The sequence below is a fragment of the Triticum dicoccoides genome, chromosome 1A (assembly GCF_002162155.2).
Source record: "Triticum dicoccoides isolate Atlit2015 ecotype Zavitan chromosome 1A, WEW_v2.0, whole genome shotgun sequence".
NCBI lineage: Eukaryota > Viridiplantae > Streptophyta > Magnoliopsida > Poales > Poaceae > Triticum > Triticum dicoccoides.
In genome coordinates, this window is record NC_041380.1 from 542,157,644 (window position 1) to 542,177,038 (window position 19,395).

General features: G+C 43.1%; 1 protein-coding gene across 1 annotated transcript; it reads right to left on the reverse strand.

Moving 5' to 3' along the window:
- Positions 1-7,093: 7,093 nt before the first annotated feature.
- On the reverse strand, positions 7,094-13,315 carry LOC119287360 (dolichyl-diphosphooligosaccharide--protein glycosyltransferase subunit STT3A-like). Its single transcript, XM_037566902.1, has 23 exons — positions 13,152-13,315; positions 12,975-13,037; positions 12,645-12,700; positions 12,463-12,534; positions 12,275-12,380; positions 12,142-12,192; positions 11,512-11,607; positions 11,370-11,429; positions 11,188-11,301; positions 10,964-11,050; positions 10,101-10,204; positions 9,869-9,964; positions 9,440-9,560; positions 9,280-9,360; positions 9,063-9,194; positions 8,718-8,963; positions 8,492-8,635; positions 8,233-8,419; positions 8,047-8,144; positions 7,832-7,911; positions 7,656-7,743; positions 7,465-7,554; positions 7,094-7,376 (listed from the first exon to the last, which is right to left on the reverse strand). Exons 1-23 carry the CDS (start codon positions 13,284-13,286, stop codon positions 7,320-7,322), a joined length of 2,364 nt encoding a protein of 787 aa, XP_037422799.1. The 5' UTR covers positions 13,287-13,315; the 3' UTR covers positions 7,094-7,319.
- Between the last annotated feature and the right edge of the window lie 6,080 nt (positions 13,316-19,395).

The following is a 19,395-nucleotide window of genomic DNA, read 5'->3' on the forward strand; positions in this document are numbered from 1 at the left end:
GCAATTTTGCCACGTCGGATTGCCATGTCGGATCCGACGTGGCCTGGGTAGACAGCTAGTGACCAAAACAAAAGGTCATGGGTTCAACGACCTTCTGTTTTGGTCGTAAACGTCTATGACCTTCTCACAAAGAAGGTCGTTAATTTCAGTTTAAGACCGCCAGCTTTTGACCTTCTATTTTTGGTCACAAAAAGGTCACAAATGAAAAACAATGACCTTTCAGTGACCAATAGTCAAGGTCACAAGTTGACATATTTCTTGTAGTGACTGGTCCTCTCCTCTCAGGACTGGAGCAAAATCTATGTTCATTGCCCCTTGGAATGTGTTAGGTGCTCCAGTCAGACCCATAGCCACTACAGTGAACTCATAGTGGTCAAAATGTGTTTGGAAGGTAGTTTTAAATTCCTCTCCTGGTGCCAATCTGATTTGATGGTATTCAGCTCTAAGATCCAACTTAGAGAACCAACAAGCCCTAGCAAGTTCATCCAGTAACTCATCTATGACAGGAATAGGATATTTACTTTTCAGTGTAAGTGTGTTGACATGTCTGAAATCAATGACCAGCCTCCAATCTCCCTCTTCTTTTTTCTTGACCATCAGGGCAGGAGAAGAAAATGGGCTATTACTCACCTGGATCAGACCTTCTTGCAGCATTGCTTGCACTTGTTTTTCCACCTCAACTTTCAAGTGGGGATGAATTCTATAGGGTCTGATTGACACTAGTTGTGCCCCAGGAATTAAGGGTATACTATGATCAAATTTCCTTCTAGGAGGCAACCCAGTGGGTGGAGAAAAAACCACTGCATATTTGTCCAATAAGGCATGAATGTCAGGCAGTTGCTTCCTTTGTTCAGAACTGTTGTGTTGGAAAATAGCCATGACAGTGAAAGCACACTCCTCAGGTAGTTCTCCTTGCAAAGTAACTGTAGCACCTCTGTATTGGAATGAAAGCCACTTTTGGTCCCAGTCAATATACATGGGACTGTGTTTTGCTAGCCAATCGAGGCCCGGAATACCATCATAACCACCCAGGGACAAAAGCCTGAAATCATGATAGAATTCCTGCCCTTGACAACCCCATTGGGACTGCTTCACTTGTTGAGAACATGTCAATTTTCCTCCACCTGCTACCTTGACAGTGACTGCCTTTATGTCAGTAACTTCTGGAAGAATGTGTTGCAGGGAACTATCCAAAAAAGAGTGAGTGCTGCCCGAGTCAACCAGAAACTTAAACTCGGTATTCCTGATGATGACAGGTAAAGACAGGGATAACACAGAAGCTGTATCACCAGTAGTAGCTGCAGACAATAGCATTAAATTATCAGAGTCACTGTCTGATTCCTCAAGGAACGTAGAAGAGCTCTGCAACTGTTCAATGAGTTCTTGTACCACATGTAACTGAACCGTGGACTTGCACTGATGATCCTTGGACCATTTCTCCCCAAAAATGAAACACAACCCCTTAGCTTTTCTGTAGTTTCTCAATGAAGTCCATTTGTCTTCCGTTGACACTGCCCTTGGAGCCTCAGAAGGTTTCCTTTCTTCCACAGATTTGGCCTTGTACTGATACTGACATGTTGTAGTGGTGTTCTTTCTGACAGTGTTGTACTGCAGTTCTCCCAGTTCTTCATGGAGTAGAGCCAACTCATAAGCAGTGTCTAGGTCCCGTGGTTTTTGCATAGCTATGGCCATTCGAACACCGGGTTTCAAGCCATCTATGAATCGGGTGGTATAATGCAGGGGATCAGGGTTGTTTTCATAAGCTGTGAGCTGGTCATACAGCTCTGCAAACTGCTCCACGTATTCCTCCACAGTTTTAGTTTGGTTGATTCTGAACATTTTACGCAGCAGGTTCTGATGTTGATTGCGGCCAAACCTGCCTTGCAACAGATTGCAAAATTCAACCCAGTGCAGATCTGTAGTCCTCCTCTGCACTGACTCCAACCAGCGAGCGGTTGCACCTTCAAACTGAGCAGTAGCATACGAAATCCACCTGCTATGATGCGTACCCCACAGCTTGAAATAATCCTCACATCTCATTTGCCACAGCCTTGGATTAGAGCCATCAAATCGCGGCAATTCGACCCGAGGGCCTGAATTGAGCTGATCCTCCCGATCCATGGCCACCAACTCACGCGGAGTCTGAATTTCGCGCGGAGATGACGGTTCACGCATACCTCTGGCCGGGGGAGGGACGTAGATGTTGTGGTTCCTTGCTTCTCGACTAGTAGAGGGTCCTTCCGCTCGCTCGTCATAGTCGACCTTGTCTCCACGCTTCAGATTCGAACGTATCTGTTCGATGTCGAGGTGGAGCTTGGAACGAACGCCATCGACGCGGGCGGTGATGAGGCCGTCCAAGGTTTTGGTCGACTCCTGAAGCAGCTTGGTCATGGACTTGAGGAGCTCGTCGCTGTGGGACTTGAGGCGGTGCTTGAGATCGTCGGCGACGGCGGTCTTGGCGAAGTCGTGTGACGGTTTTAAGGGCCTGTTTGGTTCCGATAAGTCACCTGACTTATAAGTCAGGTGACTTAAAACCAGTGACTTATAAGTGACGCATGTTTGGTTGTCACCTGACTACACCTTCTCACCTTGTGTTTTTAATGTAAAGGTGACAGGACCCACGCAAAAGGAGGTGACTTATAAGTTTTAAGTTGGGGTGGAGCAACTTATGACTTATAAGTTGGGGTGACTTATAAGTTGGGTCCGTTTGGCAAAATAAGTCACTTTTTTCACTTTTTGACTTATAAGTTGGTGACTTATTTGGAACCAAACAGGGCCTAAGTTTAGTGCACATGAGGATTTGCGTTTGGCACGAAGGGTCACGCACACGCACGAGAATCAAGGCGCCACATCAATGCACGAGAAACAAAGAGTCATCCTCGCCTCCCTCGACTTGTTCTCTTTCTGCATTGCAACGATAGGCCAGCCGGCCGACCGCCTGTGAGACTAGTCCGGTAGAGCTTCGAGTCCAGTACGTCTGCCATGGCGGCACCGGAATAGCATGCATGCACCAAGGCTGGTTCCAGGCTTCCATCGTGCATGTGCATTGGCCCTATTTGGATACTCTAACACAATTAGAGTTAGAGTTATTTTCTAACCCACTCTAACCCAAATAAGCACCTCTCCACCAAGATAGTTGGGTTAGATGAAACTAACCCACTCTAACCCTCCCTGTTTGGATACTTTTGGGTTATTTGAGCCTCCAACTAACCCAAACTAGCTCTAACCCCATGATCCAAACAGGGCCATTGAGGGCTGCCTTTTGGATCCATCGATCCATAAATTATCCAAAAGTTTGAAAGGAGTTTGACATATATAGTACTTCCTCTATTTATGTGTATAAGTCACCTTACGAAGACCAAATAATCCCAAAACACTTAGACACAATACATTAACTCCTATCTCGTTTTTTATTTCTTGACATAAATAAAAGAATTAACCAATAAGATATATGGGAATGTATGCTTTTAATGACTTGAGACTATCAAACACGATATGCAGTGGTCAGTTCATTGCATGCAATGCTATTAATTAGCAAATAACCGTTAAGTTCTCTCGTTTTTATCTTCACCTTGATCGCGATGCACAATCTAAGATGATTTATGCACCTAGATGGAGGGAGTAGGACTTTTTAGCAGTTTTTTGTTCAGAACTTCTCAATAATTTCAGTGACATTTTAAATGATTGCACTCACTGACTATAGAACGGTTGTCCAACATGAAATGTATTTGACCTATGCCAAACAAGAGGTTAGTCAACTTCATTCGTCTCTCCTCTTTGCGGGACAGCAGCAAAACAAACATTCTTGCTTCTTTCATTTCCTTCCAAGAGGTGGGTTTGGGTGATATATAGTAACCATTTTTTAGTGTCCACATATTTGTTTTTTTATGAGTTAGCAAACATGGTTCTTCAGACAAATGGTCCTAAAGAGCTTATTTCTTAATGACCCACTCCAACAATATCATCGGCTTCCATAGTCTGAAAATACTACGATGAACATGTTCAAGATCCTAGTTCAAAACATGTAAGAGCATCTACAGTCAGGCGCCTCAAACAGTCTCTCATACGCCTGCGGACGCGCCTGGTCAGTGACCGAATAGGAGAAGGAAAACCGTCACCCAACCAGACCCCTCACATCCCTATACGTTCGGGCTGTCCGTGAACCCTCATATCCATCTCAAATATAGGAAGGATATGAGGGCTCGCGGGCGCTCCCGGTCAGTCCGCCACGTTGGATGTAGCCCCACCCCAGACCACCTTTTCTCTTTCTTTATTCATTCTTTTCTTTCTCTCTCTTCATCTCCATCAATCACATGCACGTGACCGGACATATGAGGAAGAAAATGAGGAGTGTGGTTGTGCGGACGGACAAATAGGGGCTCAAAATAGACATGACCGGTCACTGACCGGGCGCGTCCATGGGCATTTGAGGGGTCGAATTAGAGGTACATGGCTTAGGATGCTCTAGGGATGATCTTCAAGAGATATCTGGATTGATGTGCTCGTATTTGACCCCTAGCATATTAGGGATCAAATACGAGCACATCAATCCAGATATCTCCACATTAAGATCCTCATTCAAAACTTAGGGATCAAATACGAGTAGTTCTATAGTATTCGGTTCTTTTGAGCTTGGGGCTATTGAGTTACAGTGTCAAGTCTCAGGTAAATGGAGTATGTTTTCCTTTCATTGCCATCGATTCTCTTCTTTTGGCCCGCTACAATGTCAAATCTTGTGCCATCGGTTTCAACAAACCTGAGGGGAATGAAGGGGAAAAATGTCAGAAGCACATGTAAGGTGAAGTCAACTGAACTTATCAGAAAATCAGTGCTGACAGTTCAACTTGTACTTTAGAAGTTTCTATTAATATGCTTAGCTAATCATATACTAGAAAGTAGTATTAAGATATTTATTTGATCGTATTATTTAAAGATCTCCTTACCTTTGTTAATATGCTTCTAAGATATTTATCTGATCGTATTATTTTGGTAGCTTTTAAGAATACTAAGATCGATCTCCTTACCTTTGTTACCGTTGTAGCTGGAAACATCCACATACATCTTAGCCATACCACCCCATGGAGATGTTAGTTTGTTTCTTAGCTACCAAAATAATACAAAGTGTTAAGCACAATTGATTACATAGATGATTGAGATTTGATGAGATTTGTGTAGATTTGAAAGTGCATCTTTGGCCCCTATTGAGTTTTGGCAATTAATGGCAAGAATTATGATTTATTTTGGCATATAGTCCTTATTGATGAGTGAAAATGTCATTGGTGACTCTTACCTTTTGTTGATAACTAGTCGTCAGCCCCTTGAGCTCCTAGTGTGCAATCTATGCTTTTAGTTTATCCAAGATTCACATTTAGTTTAAGGACTATCGGGGAATAAGCAAAATAAATAGGGTTGAACTCCACATCAAGATCCTTATTCATATCCCTAAGTTTTCCACTCCCTAAAAAAATGTTTTCCACTCCCTCCATTCATCTACTTTCTCACTTCCATAGTACTTTCGAGTATTCTCAACCTGGTACTATCGAGTCTGTGAGGAATAAGAGTTTTTGCTTAGCAAACCTAGTTCCTCGATTTGCTTCAAAAACTGCCTAGATCTTTTCTTTGTCACTGTTGTGCTATGTTTCCACTGAGACCATCTCTGTTAGCTCAAGTACATCCAAGCCTAATGTTTTTTGGCACTTCCTTGCACCCCTCCATTTGTTTCAGCTCTCTGTCATATTACAGGTCCGATACTCCCGAGAAAATCCTATTTGATACCTTCTAGCTCAGACATAGTCATTTCTGCACAAATTCCCCCTGAGACATGCTTTGTTGACCCTGGAACTTTTTGTGAGTTGGAAATATACTAGTACCATCGGGTACCTCCAAGCTTTTTGAGTTGGAAATATGTCTGGTACCTCCAAGCTTTTTGTTCCTAGTACCATCGGGTATTAGATTTCTAAGAGGCTTACTGGACAACCCAATACCTCCAAGTGTCGCACGCATCCGGAAATGTTATTTCTCTCTGGCCATTCAAAAAGTGTGTGGTAGTAGTTTTTCTTTCAGGACTTCTAGGCTAGTTATGTTTTCAAAGTAACTTTCAACTTTCTTTGTTTGTAAATAGACCCCCCACACCCCTTGGGTTGGGTGCATGTTTAGAGAGACTTAGACACATATTTGAGAGAAGAACTTTGTAAGTTTTAAGGCCAAGCTCCTCCCTTTCTTGAACCCTTTCCTAGCAATCCATCTCTTTGCTTCAAGTCTATCTTTGTGTGTAAGAGAGATCCTATGGGTTCTTGACATAATTGACTGAAGATTTTTTTTGAGGAGTCCATCCAAAGTGACTTTGATTTGCTTGCTACGCTTGAAGAGTGTGTGACTCCTAGATGATGATTAGCAATCACTTGAGAGCCCACGGTGTAAAGGAGTTAATAGTTTGTACAAGCCCGATGATCATCTTCTTCATGTTAGATCAACCCCGAGTGAAGCTTTTGACCTTAATCGTATCAGTCATGATGCAATAGATGGGCAATAACTTTGAAGGATTTTTGTGGGAGACGCTAGGGAAACTTTTGTGGTTTTAAAACTTTGTGTCCGAACATCTGCCAACAAGGAGTAGGATAGCATCAATAGTCCAAACCTCAGAAAAACATCGCCGAAACTCCGCCAACGAGTAGGATAGCACCATCCAAACCACAGGAAAACATCATCCTGCTAGGACTAACAATTTTGGTAGACGTGTTCGGTTCTTGTCTCCAACATAGATTGCTTATGAACAATATTTCTCAATAAAGCTCTCCAGAATTCTCAATAAAGAAAATAAGAAATTTGTCTTTGGTTCTGCTTCCGATCTCAATTGTTGTTGTGCTTCTAGAGGCTGGTTAAGGGCTTCTAGTGCTCCTCCCTAGAAAGCATTAACAGCCATCCACTTTCCAGATTTTGTGTACGGAAAAACTACTTGCAACAGGCATGTGTCATATAGACACCATTCCACTCTCTCCGCCCCATAATATAAGAGCATTTTTGACACGAAAAACATTCTTATATTATGGGACAGAGGGAGTACATATGACAGTCCTAACATCTGTGGTGCAAGTTGACACGAAAGGTAGCGTCCCAACAAAGGGGGAGAAAAACATAACTCGTCTATCAAAAATTCTATCAGAACTTTGGCTGGTTCCAGAAAGAACACATTAGGGGGTCAAATACGAGCACAACAATGCAGATATCTCTAATCTAGTTCTGTAGTATTCTAGTTCTTTTGAACTTGGTGCAGTTGAGCTACAATATCAAGCCTCAAGTAAATGGAACACGGTTTCTCTTCATTGCCATGGGTTCTTCTTTCGCCCCGCTGCAAGCGTCGAACTAGTTTTGGAACTCTGCGGGTCAAACAAAATCATGAAGTGTGTTTAGGATGGGCTAAGAAAGAAAGCATAGGTGTTAAAATTAGTACACTGGCAGACTTACGGATTTCGACTTCTTCAACTTGCCCCTAATCCTGTTCTTTTGAGGTTTCAGTTTATAAATGCGCACCATCCAGTGGTGGGTTGTGAAAACCTATTTAGCACCACGATAGGTGAGCAACAAGCAGGGACTGAAGTAGAAAAAATGGACGAACTCAACATTAGCTAACCGTAAGGAGAGTAAAATCACAATACCTCCTCAAAATGTGTTAGCTTGAAATGCTTCTTTCCTATTTCATATCCTCTTACTCTGTCAAAGCCTTTGCCATCAGTTTCAACAAACCTGAGGGGAACAAAGGGGAAACAAATGTCAAAAGAACATGCATGGAGACGTCAACTGAACTTATCCTATTGAATTCTATACAACATACCTGTAATAGCAAAGCTTGTACATGAGGCAATTCAACATAGTTGGAGTTGCTTGAGCATCAACACGGTACTGGCCGTCTCTCTATCAAATATATAGGACACAAAAAAATCAGAAAAAACATGAAATATGCAGAGTCACACATGTTTAACTATTCTTTTACTCATGCTAACAAAAATACGTGGAGGGCACCATCTAAGAAAGGAATCCAGTACTCACAAGATAATCTGGCTCCTTGATGTGAGGGAATTCACCACCTCCTATGCGAACCATCCAAAGGAACTTGTTAATATCATCACTAGGGTAGCCAACCAGACCTGCAAAGGAAACTTCAAATGTTAAGAGATCTGTGATTGCTGGTTTCAGGCCAGTAATTTATTTTTCTCAAGTCCATAAAGCACCAACCTCCAAACACAACAAGCACATATTTAACATCTAAAGAATCAAAGATCTCCCATGCTGCCTTTTCTGGGGATGACATCGCTGTACCAACTGTTGCTATGTGAGTGTTGTTCCAGGTATTGTTGTCTACAATCACAGTCCTGTTAGCCATAGCAGTTGTTTGATAACCATAGTCCCACCAGGATGCAACCTGCAACAGAGCATCTTACTGTAAGAAGAGAAGACAGTACACATAATAACAAAAGGCATGGGGTGATCATACCTTGTCATCCACATCTGTGTTATGGCTAAGCCATGCATAAGCTTCACGGAAATCATCAAAAACATGCAATCCCTCGCGTGAACGAGATGTCAACACAATTGAAGGTGCGGAGTAAGCTTCAGCTGCAGCCCACACACAATGGACCTGCAAAGGTGGCATTCTTATTGTATCCCTCTTATGTATAGAGACATTCTTTCTGGCAAGAGACTAAGGGCAGTGAACTTACCACATAGAAACCACCTAACGCGATCAGTAAAAGAGTGCCCACAATAGATGCTTCCAAAGGCAGTACCGAAAGTCTCTTTTCCTTTTTAGGCTTCACAGAAGCACTTTCTGTCACTTCTCTGTCCTTCTTCCGGTTCTTCTTTGATGGTTTTTCCTTTGGAGCTGCTTCAGATTTTTCAGTCTTCTCACTTTTGGATGAACTTGTATTGACCGTGCTAGCACTAGAACCATTTGGGCTACCATTACCCTTTAGTTTCAGGAGAAAGAAGTGTTCAATAACTTGTTCAACAAGGCATATAGTGATTCAATTCAGACAGTGCAAAAGATAGAGATGAAACAACCGTACAATAGCAGGGCCATCATCAAATAGTTTTGATAGCTGAAATTTCATAGATCGTGTGAGGACATCGAAGGCTGAAGAAAGAGCAATCCCGGATAGAATGCACGCAGCAGGAGCAAGGACAAGCATAAGTCGAACCTAACAGACAGTGAACATGATTTTAACACATAGTAGATATATAAAAAACATAAGACTACATAATATCTGTACAACATATACTTACCATCACTCCAGAAAAATATACCGCAGTTACCAAGTACAAGACCATGAATGAACTTGCATCGGACAAAGGCAAGAAGCATGACTGGATCATGTTAAAAAATGAGTAGTTAGAATAAAGATTGATGTTAATTCAACCACAATTCAAATGGTGTATTGCTTACAATTATTCCAGCAGGAACCAAGAAGGCCAAAACATTGATATCCATAAAATAAGAGGGCCAGGTGGGGGGTTGATGTTCACTGACACTGGCAATGATGGGAATATACTTGCTTGCATAGGTTCTGTCAAAAAGGTAAAAATAATGCCGCAGCTTTTAGTACAAAAAAGAAACAGAGCAAATGCACTCTTATCAGGACAGTATGAACAGAAGAAAGTACAATCAAAGAGATCTAAAGCAAGTACTAATTGGTGAAAGAAACTGCATTTCTTTGTCTAAATGAATGAGCATCAAAAGTACATTTCGTTAGCGACTCCAAAACCTAAGGATACAGCTGGGCAAAACTAAGAATTATACCATGCTTCTCAGTTTCCTGCCCCAGTTTCTTAATTGAAATCACAAGTATATTTGATAAGATCCATGAGAACTTACGGGTCCAGTAGACTCAAACTGCGCCCACTCCAGCCTTTTGTTGGGCTAGATGCCACCAACGCTACGAGTATAGCTACCACTGCAAAACAAACAGCCCTGCGGGAAGGAATTATCTATTAATATAAAGTGAATGAGAAGGCACCAATTCAACAAAAACAAACGTTTATATTTGCGGGATATTATTTGATAGTTCCTCATGTCGTCAAGCTGATAGATAAGGTCAGAGACTTACAGGCCAACAGTTATAACAAGAGTCATAGCCATTTTGAACAGCCTGGGAGTCAAAAGTCCTTTGATGTAATACACAAAAGCAACCACATGAAGGATTATGAACACCTGCAATTCAAGTACACCGTTATCAATGAAATCAAGAGTGCAGTCATTGAATTTTCTTCATTCCTATTGAGTATTTGTGAAGTTCGGAGAGGGGTTGAGTGGTTAGACAATCTCTTTCGATAGGCTAGCATGATCTCGTGTTGTTACACTTTTTTCGATTCGGCACCTCCTTAGTTTGTGTGCATAATGCAGTTGCAGAAATATTGTACGTATTCATTGCACATAGATGTCGAGAAAAACGGAGACCATTATGTCAGGCCTCCCTATTGCCACTGATGGATAACTTTACTGGGATCATGGGAGTGAAGGTGAAAGAGTTACAGGACCTCAGCTGGCCACTGTGGTCATTTTCCAGGAAAACTGCAATTGCTACGCCCCAGAATTATGCAAGAGTGGCTTGTTGTGTCGTAGGTTCACAGTATTTTGGGACTGCTCATCTAATCAAGAGGTGACTTAATTAACTTAGAAGTACCATTAACTTGATATATCCTTTTATTGTGTGTATTTTATAGATGAACTGAAGAAAGGTAAATGTGCGTTTGCATTTGGACCAAAGGAAGCAACATCCAGTAAACACATTTCGTGACTGAAACTGATGTTTATGTTTTGCAACACATCTAGAATTCAACAACTCAAGAAACCTTCATTTTACAAGGACCGGTTGCAAGAAAATTGTAAGTCAATTGATTCAATAATATTTTACTGAACAGAGAAACACAAGAGGAAGAGAAGGAGTGCATAAGAACGTGAATGTAGTACCAGAAATGATGCAAAGTGCTCAGATGTCAATACAGCATTAAAACCAACGACAGGTACCAAAGCTGCCAGAAGTGTTCCCAATATAACCTGCAAACGAATAATTAATCGCACATAAGATCATTTCCCAGACAAATGGTACTAGTGAGTACTGACATGTTCAATTGATGTATTTTCATCTTTTGTGTTACAACTCAAGAAACGGCAGCATAAATGTATGCACTTACAAGGGGAGCATATGCAATGTACAGTCTTGAAGAATAACGACCGGTTACAATGCACAACAGCACATGCATCGGAATAAGGTTTATGATGAATGTGTAGCCTCCCCAAGAACAGACCTGGAAAAAGCTAGTGCATGATTATAATATTCATTTCAAAAACCATAGATCAAAATCAACAAGCTTACCATGTAGAAATATGAGAGAGCATTGAGCGTTGCATAAAAGAGTGATCCTGTGTTCAGTGTCTGTATATTATTCATAAATAAGTCAGTACATAATGCTATGTAGAAATGAAGGCAAATGAAGAAGCATCAGATGTACCATTACCTTTACATACAGATAAAATGTGAATACCAAGGCAAATATTGCTACAGCTTCATTATCATAGCTGCCAGCAACTGATCTTGAGATGTACGAAGGGACCTGTAACAATGTTAAGAGCAGTCTGATTCATGAATAATGACACATAAGATAACACATAAAGGTGATGCAGCATTCTAAGAAACAGCAATAAATTGGATGTCTTGATTTTGTCTAAACCTGTCGTGTGTGTGTGTGTGCGCGCGTGTGTGTGTGTGCGCGCGGGGGGCAGTGCAAAAATCAGATCCTGAAAAGAGTTCTATGGGTTGTGAACTCCAGATAATTGAGGACATCAGCCAGGGTCCTTCTCAATAGTGGCAATGACGTCGTATTATATCAAGATTTCCATGTGCCATGCAGTTTCAGACATTCAGTTACTTCCAACTGTTCTACAAATACCGGTTCGGCCTAACAAAAATCAGTAAGCACTAATCGTATGGCGAATTGTTCCTCAATCAAAACTTTATATTCCCAACCAAAGATAGGTAAAGCTAACGGCACCTAATGGCGTCCCTAGCTTCATCGAAAAGTATTTGTATTTCCACTTCGACCATGGCATAAGAAAATGAAAATATCTATAAAACAAGAGCAATTTACCATTGCCAGAATGGCTGCTGCCATCAATCCAGCTCCAGTGCCCTTTGCCTCCTATAGAAAAGCAACATTAATGAGAAGAGAATTACCAAATGAGTGGCTACTGTGAGAATGCATGCTTCTGTGAAAAAACAACCTTTGTCAAGAGGTAAGTAGCCCAGGAAGCGATTGCAGAGAAAATTGGAGCAGTGAACACGCAGACAGTCTCCACCGACAATGGGATGTTCAGAGCATTAACCAACCTAGTAGACCGATCAAATATTTTAGTCACATTTTCAGTAACTGGAAGGAGAGCGAGAATGGTGTGCTCCTACGATAACATACCACCAAATGCTTCCAGCTGTCAAAGTCAACCCAGGATACACAGTGCCACCAATCACACGACCAAGGGGATACCTGAAACAGAAGCAGCAGAAGATAATTCAGCCATGTATTCTACTCGTGCGTTCCGCTTTGCAAATAACCCGTACAATACCAAATGATTCAGCTGCCTGTGAGGCTCTTACCATGTCCTATCATCAAACCAGTTCCAGAACTCGTAGATTCCATTCTTCGACAGAAACTGCACAAGTAGGAGTAATTCAGAACAGATACAGTGCATAACTGCATCAAGCCAGCCTTCTCATGTTCATACTGCAACCAACTGCTTGCCCTATACTCCCACAAATCATCCATAGCAGACGAAATCTACCAGACAGCGGTCAATTTCCAAAACCCAGAACCCTCCCCCAGATTCACAAGTCACAACAACACATTATGCAGCCCGCTAAGAGCTGAGAACCCAATTCCGCGCGCTCCAGAACAGAACTCGACAAAATGGAACCGGGCAATCGAACCTGAGTGACGCGGAAGTTGAAGTAGGGGTCGAACTCGTGGATCACGCTCTCGTACTTGATCACCTGCGGCACCGAAACGGCGAGACGCGTGAGAAAAAAAACGCAATTCCGGAACCTCTGTTCGAACACGGGACCGGATCTGGAGGCACGGGGGCGGGGGGGCGGATCAGATCTTACGGAGAAGAGGCGGATCGAGAAGGCGAGGACGCCGATGAGGATGAGGGTAAAGGCGCAGAGCACGCCGCCGAAGGCGTTGCGGAGGCGGCCGGGGGCGGGGGCGGGCGCCGCCGCGTTGGCCACGGGCTCCGCCATTGCGGCCGAGTCGCGGCTGGGTGCGTGAGGGGGGAGGGGGGAGAGGGACGGAGAAATCTCGGTAGCGTTCCCAGGCGGAGACGAAGACCTCCCGATCGCGAGGTCCACTGGAGCCCAGTGTCTGGGATTTATCGCGCTTTTGTGCGCAGCACCCTGGGGATAGTGGTTTTCGTAGCAAGAGGCTCCTCCTTCTCTAGGGCATGACCAACGTGAGGCGTCAAACCGACACAAGGATTGATAAATAGAATTTTCATGAGACGTCCAAACCGGCACAAGGATTGATAAATAACATTTTCATGAGGTGTCCAGACCGGTAGAAGAATTGATAGGTAGCATTTCTAACCGCGGTATGTAGTCCTTGCTTGCATATCATGATCAACGTGACATGTCCAAACCGGTAGAAGGATTGATAGATAACATTTTTAACCGTGTCATGTAGTCCTTGCTTGCATATTATGATCGACGTAACCCAAACCGGCCTAAGGATTGACATGTAGCACTTTTTAGCCACGACATGTAGTCCCTGCTTGCATATCATGATCAATGTGACCCAAACGGCACAAGGATTGATAGATAGCATTTTTTAGTCGCGACATGTAGTCCCTGCTCACATATCATGATTTGTCTCACATTAATCAAAACATTAGTTATAAAATTAAAAAAATTGGATCTTTTTGAAATTCAACCTAAATTCTCCACGTCTATTTATATCCTCAGACACCTTTGTTTGTTTTCGGTATCAATTGTGTTGTCGTTGCCATAAAATTTCTAGCTTGGATATCCTTTTACAATGGTTAAACCAAGCTAGTATCGGTAGTACGTTAACTCCATGGCCAAATTTTTAGCACGTATCTCGTGTTATTATCGTCTTGCAAGCTTTCTCTTTCTATGTCCATGATGGCCAAACTTAAGAATGAACATCCCTCCAAATCAGTCATCTTGCTTGGCTTCTTCTTTCTTCCATTAAAATGTCTCTTTTATTCGTTTCTTTTTCTTATTTGTTTCGCCATCATCATTCATGTACTTCTTCATCGTCCCACTTTAATCTATACAGATTCCTCTTAGCTCTCTGCTTCCCATCACTAATTAGTAGATAAACTAGCCGGTGTTTGATTGTTATATATTTTTTTCTTTAAAAAATCACAAAGCATAGTCTGAAATCACACTTGTAGAATAATTTTCATAGATTTCTCAAAGGTAGCATTGCCTCTCTGTCTCTCTAGATTTTCAGTAGTAATGTGCAATAATACAAAAATGATAAGGTCTATGATGTTTGCTAAAATATAGAGCATAATCCGAAACCATACTTATCAGAAAATTTCAGTCTCGGAAAAATATAATTCTTTTTGCCTCTGTCTGGGCTTTCGGTGACATTGCGCAATATTACGAAAAGGATAAGGTCCACTATGTAAATATGAGGGGGCTTTACTTTTCCTGCTAAGAGATCCGAAGTGGCAATCAAGGCCGTCGGTGTCCGCCACTCTTCGACTGGCCACAGTAGGAGTAACATCACTAGTAACATCACATTTTTCAAGATAATTTTGCTTATGTGACACATATTTAATGATGAAAGAGGTGATGATGGTAACTTAGCTAGTTACTGTAACATCATACATATCAAGACAATATGAGTCTATAGGCTAATAAATGAACCATAACATGACAACACACACATATTACTACCCATTGTGGAGGTAGTAACATAGCCTAGTAAAATGTGATGGTACTAGTCTAAGTTACTCCCCATTATGACTAGTCTTCCATCCACGGCTAGTGCCACCTCCTTCCTCTGTTGACCAAGAAGACTCCTCCTGATTGGGCCCGATGACATATTTCCAAGGGAACTGGCCAATCAGAATGCCGCAGCTCACCGCCACAGGAAAAATCTAGCCTTTCAGCTAGAGCAAAAGGAAAAACATTGATGTGAAAAAGAGCCAACAATCCAATTCAAGTGATGAAACGGTTTGTTTATTTATCTTTTTAGCTAACTACTCTCTCCGTTTCAAAATAGATGACTCAACTTTGTATTAAAGTTGAGTCATCTATTTTGAAACGGAGGGAGTAACATACACAAGATACAACACAAACATTTCAAATCCAATTCCACCAGCCTGAATTACCGACCAACTAGGCTTGTGCTTTCTCATCCGGCCTCAGGGCCTAGGTTCTGAGCCTGAGAGCTGAGCTACTATCGATGTGTTTTCTTTCCCAAATTGCAAAGAAGACATCTCCAGACTTCCGAGTTCGTCGGTTAGGCCTTTGATTTCCAACCAGTTGCTATTGTCGATGGCGTAGCCCTGGGCTCATAGTTCATCCAGAGCTTGATCATTTTCAGAGAACTCCTGTGATCCCACCTTCTGGAAGTAGTAGAGTGCTCCGGCCCAGGCCGTTAGAACAGCTCCAGGTGCCAGTAGTGGATTTTTCCTCATCTTCAGCCACGGAAGAGATTCCTGCACAGGCCAATGACAGAATAGAAGAAAACAAACACTATATCAGCATTGTTTGGTTCACAAATGCTAACGTAAAAGCAGTGGGAGTGTATTGGGTGCAGATCAGACAGATCCATTTTTGTTTGGTTCGGATCTTTCTAAAATATAAGGTAGGTGCTCTTTGTTACGGTTTTCTGGACCTGTCACTGGGTTAAATAATATTCTGATTCTCCATTGTAGCTTATATTAGATAATAGCAAGATTGCTTGTTTATCTCTATGTTTACAATTTTACTGCTGCCTATTCTGAACTACTAACTGCTACGATGTTTGGGATTTTTGGATGATGAGATTAATAGCAACCGAAGGAACAGAAATGATTAAGTTATTCTTTAGAAGAGTCCTGCCAACAAAATTAAGGATTGACAATGATTAGCCAAAAGTTTCTATTTAACTTTTGTCTGCTCGGTGTAATTCAATGTTTGTCTGATTTTGACATCAGCATTTTGCTTGCTTGATGCTCCTGAGATAGCTGCATTGGATTTCAGAGAATCGCTATAGGGTATTGCATTTGGTTATGAAAATTTTGTCCTGTTGCATATAGGTTTCAACAGTGTACAATTGAAAGGAAGAGCTGCATAGGAGATTATTTGATGTTATCTTGGCAGAGAATCTACAGGACTCCACTTTGCTACTAACTTGTTTCAAAATCGAGCAATTTCAGAGCATAAAAGAACCTTCCGGCCGTCGTGGAGAGATCGGCGGCCACCGGCGATCCACGAACTCTGCTCCCTTGTCAGCACCAGCACCCAACGAGCTGCTGACCCGGCTTTCTCTCACTCTCTCCTTTTTTTTTTAACTTTTACTAGGTACTATTCCCTCTGTAAATTTTTATAAGACATTTTAGATCATTACTCTAAACCGAGAGCGGCCTTCCTGCACGCAGCGCATCGATGGCCGCGACGCGCGAGGTGATGTGTGCAAAGAAAACGTGAAAGTAATTAAGCGGGCATACATTCGATGGGTACACGCAAATACAGCGGACACATCGCTTTCGGTGGGGTCGCATCATACTGTTTTGACGTACGCAGGGTCAGTCCGCTCAGAGCGTGCAGGGCGGTACATTATTAATTTTAACAGGCGGGCCCTGGCTAGGTGGAGTGTGTCCAGGTTCCAGCCCTTGTCCTACGTCTAGCACGGGGTCCCTTTTCACATCTGCGCGTAGGACCGCGACGAGCCGGAGGTAGTGGTGGCGCCCCGTGGTTCGTCATTTTCTGCTCATGGCGATTTCCGAACGGCAACGTCGGTGAGCGGCACAGAATCTGGGTGAGTGAAATCTCTGTTCCTTTATAATGTTTGCAGTTGGAATATAGTATACAACTAACGATGTTGCTACGCTCGCCGGTGCTGCAGATCGACGTCGGCGGCCAGAGATCCAGGAGCGCGCTTGGGGGCGTCCACCTCGGGCGGCGGCGTCGCCGCGGCGGCCGCTTCGGTCGTAGGCTCCCCGGATGCAGTCGTGCGAGCGTTCTCTCCTGACATTCGTCCGCCGGATCAGGGGGGCGCGCAGCGGGGGCAGAGAGGGGTTCTCCTGATGTAGAGTTCTCCGGCGGGTCCTGCACCACTTTCAGCTCTGGGGAGGCGATGTGGCGTCCAGGAGCGCCGCTGGGTCGACGCCGCCCGTCATCTCACGCGGCTCCGTACAGTCCTCCCCCCACTGTGCCCGAGCAGCCGTAAACACCACCATCAGAGTTGGCTGGACGCGCAGGTATATCGTTGATGTTCTTATGCTCGTGCCAAAACCATTTTTATTGATTGTCAGGCATACGTGCATCTAGGCATTAGTTATCTGGCGGATTTCAATTTTTGCAACATCTGAACCAAGACTGGGTTGATTTAGTATATTTTGTACATGCCTTGGTGTCAACTCATGCTGGGGTTGGTATTTTATGAAGTTAGATCCCGTCATTTTGCCAATCATATTATATGGGATTCATGAAAGGCGTGAAAGTATGATGATTAAGGCCTTTAGCCTAACATAGCCAGGATAGCAATGTATTACCACAAAGTTCCCGAATTTGCAGCTCCCAGGCACCAGCGGTCTTGCGGGAGTGAATGGCCTTGGCAATCGCACTCTGTTCAGTTATAGTTTGCGGTCCACTTTCAAGATGTTTTACATTCTGAACTTGCATATACGCAGATAATAAGTATAACGCTTTCCCAGTACATCCCTTTTTTCTTCTGATTATTGGGGTAGTTAGTTAGGTAGAGGGCCTCCATCGCCGGACAACCCGCCTGCGGTAGTTTTGATCACTGGTCCGGTAATCTGAATCCAGACTAGTAGGGGCAACCTTGGCGAATTGGCGCATTAGTCTAGCTGGGTTTTGTATTTTCCTATCACGAACACATAAAGCTGGCCAATCATAGAGTAACAAATGTTTTGGGGACATGAACTGAGGGTGGTTACAGGTAATACTCAGGTTAACCTAGTGGCCGCGAAAACCGTGAATTGCGTAGTACTAAGCTAGTGTCCTTGCAGGGGTTAGTTCCAGGGGAAATGGTGTCCCGTTTTCATTACACTTGCCGTCACACTGGCCACGACTTATTGATTTTTATGAATGAAAATGAAAATGCAAAATTGAAATGAAAAAAAGTTATCCCCAATACCGGCATGCTTTCGTGTTTTTCTTACTTGTTCTCCTGCTAATGTTGGCAGGGCAAGAGGGCCACAAGGACCAGACGAGCGGTCGGTAGTAGTTGATCGTGTGCCGGGACTAGAAGCTGCCATAAGAGGATTTGCTGACAGGGGAACTGATGTAGTTGTCAACCCCGCGCTTGGCATAATTTTCGATTATCTGCCAGAGGCGTATGAATTTTACAATCTTTATTCATGGGAAGTTGGCTTTGGGATTCGTTATGGCAAGAGCAGGCAGAATGTCAATGGGACCAAGTGTATGCAGGAGATCGTATGCGGCTGTGCTATAAGATACTTACCTGGTTTTGGTTTTTCTTTTCGTGCTTTTGAGTGTGTAGTCGAGAAAGTGCAACTTGTTTTCTGCAGAAGTAAACTGACATTTTTTTGGTGAATTTCCTGTTGAAATCAATTGCAGGGCAAACCAGAGAGGGAGAACAACTCGTCCATGAGGAGCAATTGTGCCGCCATGCTGCGTCTGCACCGGACGGATGACGGGGGATGGTATGTATCGGAGAACCGTGCTTCACACAACCATGAACTGCTTCGGACTTGTGCGGAGAAGCTGCACTGGCCATCACACTGGCGCATTGACACGTACACCAGGGACCTTGTGAAGCAGTTGCGGCAGAACAATGTTAATCTGGGGAAGGTGTACATCATCATTGGCAGTCTGTTTGGGAGAATGGAGAATGTGTCGTTTACGAAGAGGTGCCTTAGAACTTTCTGTGGAAAGCTTAGTAGGGAGTAGGCAGACGATGATGTACGCAAGACTATGGATGTATTCTCCGAGCTGGGGTCAAATGATCCAGAGTTCTCGTATGTGGTTGAGGTTGATAAAGAAAGCAAGATAAAACCTTGTTGTGGACTAATGGTAGAAGCAAAATGCAGTACCACAATTTCGGTGATGTCATAACATTTGACACAACTTACAAGACAAATCTATATGACATGCCTTTCGGGTTGTTTGTGGGGGTGAACAATCACTT

Coding starts and splice junctions, on each gene's coding strand:
- LOC119287360 (XM_037566902.1), bottom strand. CDS start 13,286: ATGGCGGAGCCCGTGGCCAACGCGGCGGCGCCCGCCCCCGCCCCCGGC. Junction 12,193..12,274: donor CTACTTACCTCTTGACAAAG/GTTGTTTTTTCA, acceptor GCTTTTCTATAG/GAGGCAAAGGGCACTGGAGC. Junction 11,430..11,511: donor CATTTTATCTGTATGTAAAG/GTAATGGTACAT, acceptor AATAATATACAG/ACACTGAACACAGGATCACT.